The 6,174-nt window shown below is 53.2% G+C and overlaps 1 protein-coding gene across 1 annotated transcript; it reads left to right on the top strand.

The window, feature by feature from the left end:
* Nucleotides 1–767: 767 nt before the first annotated feature.
* LOC310920671 (olfactory receptor 14J1-like) lies at nucleotides 768–1,812 on the top strand (the record flags this gene model as incomplete). The annotated part of the gene is made up of 1 exon (XM_083880733.1): nucleotides 768–1,812. The coding sequence occupies one exon, from the start codon at nucleotides 768–770 to the stop codon at nucleotides 1,698–1,700; it is 933 nt and encodes a 310-aa protein (XP_083736859.1). The 3' UTR covers nucleotides 1,701–1,812.
* Nucleotides 1,813–6,174: the final 4,362 nt, after the last annotated feature.

Below are 6,174 nucleotides of genomic sequence, written 5' to 3'. Positions count from 1 at the left end.
CCCAGGTGCTCCTGGCATTGCTGATGGGCTCTCTGGGAATGGCAGTTCCAGCTGCAGGCTCAGGCCCAGCCCTTGGGCTCCTCCTGTGCAGGCTGAGCACAGCAATGGGGTGTCCCAGCTCCCTCTGCCCCGGGGAGCTCTGGGCAGGGCAATCTGGCAGGCTGGGAATGGGCTGACTCTGCCTGACTTTGGGAAAGGCAGGAGCCACTTTGTGTGCCAGGGATCCCTCTGCTCTCAGCAGTGTCTCCTGGCTTTCCTGGGTAACAAAGGAGTGGAGCTCAGAAAGGCACTAGTCCAGGTCGCAGGGACAGAGCAGCTGCCCTCAGTCTGCACTCAGGCTCAGACAATCCTCCTGCATCATTGGACTCTCTGTTCTCCCCAGGTGCAGGAGAATCTCTCGTTCTGCCACCAGCAATCCCCATCCCTTTGCCCTTGCAGATCCCGTGCCTTAGGAGTAGATTCATTGTCCCTGTTCAAACACGAGGACTGGTCCCTGCCCTCACTGTTCCCCTGCACTGACTGGGGCTCAGGGCTGACTCCCAGGTGTCCTGCATGTCGAGCTCTGGCTCCTCATTGAACATTGGCCAGCAGCAATCAGGGCTCCAACAACCAAGGTGAAAGAAGTTCTCCTAGACAAAGACAAGGGGGAGGTGTTTAGTGGCAGGAAACAGTCTTTGAGGAAGGGCTTTGACTTTTCTTTGAGACATCTCCATTCAAATGTCACTATCTTTCCTCTTTCTGCAGGTTGGGATGTCCAGACACAGCAAATGTCCAACAGAAGCTCCATCAGCCACTTCCTCCTGCTGGCACTGGCAGACACGCGGCAGCTGCAGCTCCTGCACTTCTGCCTCTTCCTGGGCATCTCCCTGGCTGCCCTCCTGGGCAACGGCCTCGTCATCAGCGCCGTGGACTCCAGCCACCACCTGCACAGCCCCATGTTCTTCTTCCTGCTCCACCTGGCCCTCACCGACCTGGGCTCCATCCTCACCACTGTCCCCAAAGCCATGCACAATTCCCTCTGGGACACCAGGCATATCTCCTACACAGGATGTGCTGTACAGATCTTTTTCTTTGCCTTTTTCATTTCAGCAGAGTATTATCTCCTGACCATCATGTGCTACGACCGCTACATGTCCATCTGCAAACCCCTGCACTACGGGACCCTCCTGGGCAGCAGAGCTTGTGCTCACATGGCAGCAGCTGCCTGGGCCAGTGGCTTTCTCAATGCTCTGCTGCACACAGCCAATGCATTTTCCCTGCCCCTGTGCCATGGCAATGCCCTGGGCCAGTTCTTCTGTGAAATCCCACACATCATCAAGGTCTCTTGCTCACACTCCAAACTCAGGGAACTTGGGCTTCTTTTGTTTTCCATCTGTTTATGTCTCGGTTGTTTTGTGTTCATTGTTTTCTCCTATGTGCAGATCTTCAGGGCGGTGCTGAGGATCCCCTCTGAGCAGGGACGGCACAAAGCCTTTTCCACCTGCCTCCCTCACCTGGCCGTGGTCTCCCTGTTCGTCAGCACTGGCATATTTGCCTACCTGAAGCCCCCGTCCATCTCCTCCCCATCCCTGGATCTGGCCCTGTCAGTTCTGTACTCGGTGGTGCCTCCAGCCCTGAACCCCATGATCTACAGCCTGAGGAACCAGGAGCTCAAGGCTGCAGTGTGGAAACTGATCACTGGGCAATTTCAGAAACATTAAACTGCTGGCTAATTTCTGCAAATCACTTGTAATAAACGTCATCTTTGATATTTCTTTATGGTTTCATTTTGAAGGGTATTTTCCTTTTTTCTACATTTAAATATTGTCTAGAATAAAGGGTTATGACAGTTTGTGCCATTTTGTTTCTCTCCATCATCACTGTTGCCACAGACTGTGTCAATGAGAGGCTGAGCTCCTGGTGGCTTCAAATGAACTAAAGAACCCCCCAGCACACTTTTCACAAGAGATCCCCCCTTCGTTTTTTTCCCTTCTCTGTCACTGCAGCAGCAATGTCTGTGTGCAGAGCTGGGGCAGATCAGGGCTGGCACAGCAGCTGTGCCCAGCACCAGCAGCCCTTGGTGTTGCCAGTGCTGCTCCCGAGGCCCTGCCCCGCTGCCCTCCTGGCCCTGGTGTTGCTGTAGGGCCTGAGGGCTCTCGGGGCCGGGCACAGGGCTGGGGGTGGCAGTGCCGGGGCTGCAGCAGGGACAGGCCATGGGCACTGCTGGGGCAGCGCTGACGCCTCAGGGCAGGGCCTGGGGGCTCCAGGCTCCTTGCCCAGGCTCTCTCCAGAACACGTCCAGGCCAATGCTCAGCACAGAAAAGCCCCATGAGCAGCCCCAGGGTGGCCGTGGGAAGGCTGGGGAAAAACAGCATCACACCATGGAAATGTCCCTTGGGGAGCAGGATCATCCTCCAAGTGCTTCCTGAATTGTCTGCAGGCTCCTGCAGTGCCTGGTGCTGTTCCCTTGCCAGAGGCACCACAGGCCAGGGAGCACATCTGGGCTGCTGTGTCTGGCTGTGGGGCTTCCTGTGCTGGGCAATGAGCAGGGGCTGCAGAGGCTCTGCAGGACTGACAGGATGGGCTTTGGGGCTGTGAGGAGAAGCTGAGGGACCTGGGCTGCTGCACCTTCTGAAGAGAAGGCCCAGGGCTCATCCTGCAAATGCTGCAAGGGTGGTCTCAGAGAATCACAGAATCAGCAAGGTTGGAAAAGACCTTGGAGATCATCAAGTTCATCCTGTGTCCTGACACCACCTTGTCTCCCCTGAGCCTCCTCTTCTCCAGGATAAACATGCCCATCTCCATTAGCCACTCCTCACAGGACTTGTGTTCCACACCCCTCACCAGCCATATTGCCCTTCTCTGGACATGCTCCAGCCCCTCCATGTCCGTCCGAAATTGGGGGCCCAGAAGTGGACACAGCCCCCAGGTGCTGCCTCACCAGTGCTGGGAACAGGGGAAGAATCACTGCCCTGCTCCTGCTGGCCACACCATTCCTGATCCAGGCCGGGGGCCACTGGCCTTCTTGGCCACCTGGGCACACTGCTGCCTCATGTCCAGCCTGCTGTCCAGCACTGCCCCAGCTCCCTTTCTGCCTGGCCACTCTCCAGCCACTCTGTCCCCAGCCTGGAGCACTGCAGGGGTTGTTGTGGCCAAAGGGCAGGACCCGGCCCTTGGTCTTGTTCAACCTCCCATGGTTGGATTTGGGCCCTGGATCCAGCCTGTCCAGGGCCCTGTGCACAGCCCTCCTACCCTCCAGCACATCCACACTCACACCCAGCTTGGTGTCACCTGCAAATCTGCTGATGCTGGACTCAATCCCCTCATCCAGATCATCAATGCAGATCTTGAAGTCCACGCTGGCTGGGTCTGATCCCTGGGCCATCCTGTGGATGCCCTGTGATGGCACTCAAGGTGATCTGTTCCATAACCTCTCCAGGCACCCAGGTCAGGCTGACAGGCCTGGAGTTCCCCAGATCCTCCTTCCAGCCCTTCTTGGGGATGGGCTCACATTGGCCCCTCCAGTCCTCTGGGACCTCCCTGGGGAGCCAGGACTGATGAGAAATGCTGGAGAGCAGCTTGGGGAGCTCATCCACCAGCTCCCTCCTGCCCCCAGGATGGATCCCATCTGCTCCCAGAGACACCTGTGAGCATCTGAGTGGCTCAGCAGGTCAGCAGCTGCTTCCTCCTGGATTCCAGGGGGGCTGTTCTGCTCCCTGTGCCCATCTACCAGCTCAGGAGAGCACTTGATCTGAAGACAACCTGTCTGATTGTTGAAAACTGAGGCAAAGGAGTAAAGTACCTCTGCCTTTTCCTCAATTTAGTTACTATATTTCCCCCCACCACATCCAATAAATAATGGAAGTTGACCTTATACCTCCTTTTGCCAGTAATATATTTATAAAATCATTTTTTTATCCTTTACCGAAGCAATCTGTTTAAGTCCTAATTGAGCTTTCACCTCTCTAATTTTCGTTCTGCATGACCTAACAACATCCTTAAACATTTTCTGAGTTTTCTGTCCCTCTGTCCAATAGCAATGTGCCCTCTTTTTCTCCCATAAATTCCTGCTGAAGCCCCATGTCCAAGCAGATCAGTCATTTTCCTTTCTAGTTCATATTTTGGCACAGAGTGAGAGGGTGTTCCTGCTCCTTCAACATTTCTTTCCTGATGTGCGTTCATCCTGCCTGGACCCCATGTTTTCAAGGGCTGTTTCCCTAAAAAAAATCAGTACCTGATTTGGCACTCTCCAGATCTGCATCCTGAGCAGGCTGAATGCTGCTTTGTCTATGTCCAGTGTAGAAGTTTTGTTGATACCCCTCCTTCTATAAAAGAATATTTAAAATCTTACTCATTTCATGGTCACTGTACCCCAAACAGCCTCTGACCACCACTGATCTCCCTCCAGCCCTTCTCTGTTTGTGAACAGCAGCAGACAGAGCTTTCCTTGGCAGTGGGAAGAGAAGGAAACCTCCCCAAAGTGCAGCTTGGAAGGTTCAGGCTGGAGCTGAGGAAAAAGAAAAGTCCCTGGCAGGGCAGAATTTTGGTGCAGGAGGTGTCCCAGCGTGAGGCTGGGCCATGGGCTGGCTCTGTGTGCCAGGAGCCGGCAGTGCTGGGTGCAGGGAGCCCAGGGAGGGCACAGAAATGCTGGGCTGAGAAATGCTGGGGGGACAGCGAGATGGGCGTGTGCAGCCGGCCAGGGCACAGCAGCAGCAGCACAGGGGGCACAGCCTGCAGGACACATGGCCAAGGGCTGGGCAGGGCTGGCAGGGCCACAGGCAGCCAGGCCTTTGTCCCCTGGGCTCTGGCAGCGCCTCTGGAGGCCCCACAGGAGGAACTTTCCTTTCAGGGCCTGCACTTTGCTTCTGCCTGGCCCCTCCCTGAGGAGGCTGCCAGGGCTTGCAGCTTGATGACATTTGTCCTTGCTGTCCCTGCCATCCCAGTGCCCCACCAAGAGCCCCGAGCCACCCGCGAGGGACAGGCCCTGCTGTCCCAGCCCTGGGCTCAGCCCTTGGCCTTTCTGCTGCCTCCAACCAGCCCAGGCCTTGCTCAGCATTGCAGTTCCCTGCTCACAGCCTTGGCCTCCCTGCAATCCTGCCCTCAAGGATCTGCTCTCCCCAGTCCCTGGGGAGCCTTTGGCACTCCCTGCCCTCACTGGGGCCCAGGGATGCTCCAAGGGACTTGGGGTTTTGCTTCTGACTCCTTGAGCAGCTTCTTCAACCTTCTCTCAGTGCCTGGGGCTCCTGGACTCAGCCCCAAATCCAGGGTGTGGGGCTCATGAAAATACAGAAAGCCCTTGGGGTGCTCTCTGTCTCCCTTCAATTGTCTTCAAGTCTCCTGGGCTTGTGCAGCTGCTTGGAGTCAGTTTGGAGTTCTCTTATGGAGGAAGATTTCAAAGTGCACTTCCTGCATGTTTTTTTAATCGAGGCCGTATTTTTTTAATTTTACAGTTCAGAGAAGAGGCAATAGAAGCATTCCCGAAGTGATCTTGATGCTACATGTCTCTTTAGGAAGTTTGGGCAGGTAGAACAATGACCCCTTGCAGGCTGACCCTGTTTGGACAACCTGCTCCTCACCTCCAGCCTCAGCATATCTGACATCACCCACCTAGGACTGAAATCCCAAAATAAAAGAATTTTTTTTTTAAATCCCTAATAATTAATATTCAAATAATTAATAAAATTATAAATATATTTTAAACTATTTATCATATTTTTCTGTGTATTTATTACTGATTTTTTATATTTATATTAAAAAATCTATACATTTTTCACGAACACAAAATGGATTGGGTATTGGATCTAAGTAACACAATTCCTTTCATTAATTCATTGACCACTATTGGGATTGATACTGAGAGGAATGACAGACCTGTCTTTACAAACAAGCACTGGGTCTGCTGGCAGATAAAACTAGCACTGTGAGATAAAAGAAACAATGGGAAAAATCCCACTGATTGATGAATGGAAAAAGAAGATATTTGCCTTTACAAACAAACTGTAGGTTTGCTGATAAATGAAATTGCATATTGAAAGATGAAAGAAACAATGGGAAAAACTGTAAATTCCATAAGAATTAAAAATAAAAAGGTGGATTATACATTAAAGGGGAATTTTAGGTATTAGGCACTCCGGGAAGCCTGTAACTCTCAAGTATCTCAGCCAATGGGGAGAGAAAGAGGGAAATGTGGCTGGG

Source organism: Zosterops lateralis, assembly GCF_965231275.1.
Source record: "Zosterops lateralis genome assembly, chromosome: 31".
Taxonomy (NCBI): Eukaryota; Metazoa; Chordata; class Aves; order Passeriformes; family Zosteropidae; genus Zosterops; species Zosterops lateralis.
The sequence above is the reverse complement of the archived record's forward strand: the minus strand, read 5'-3'. Positions and strand labels throughout refer to the sequence as shown.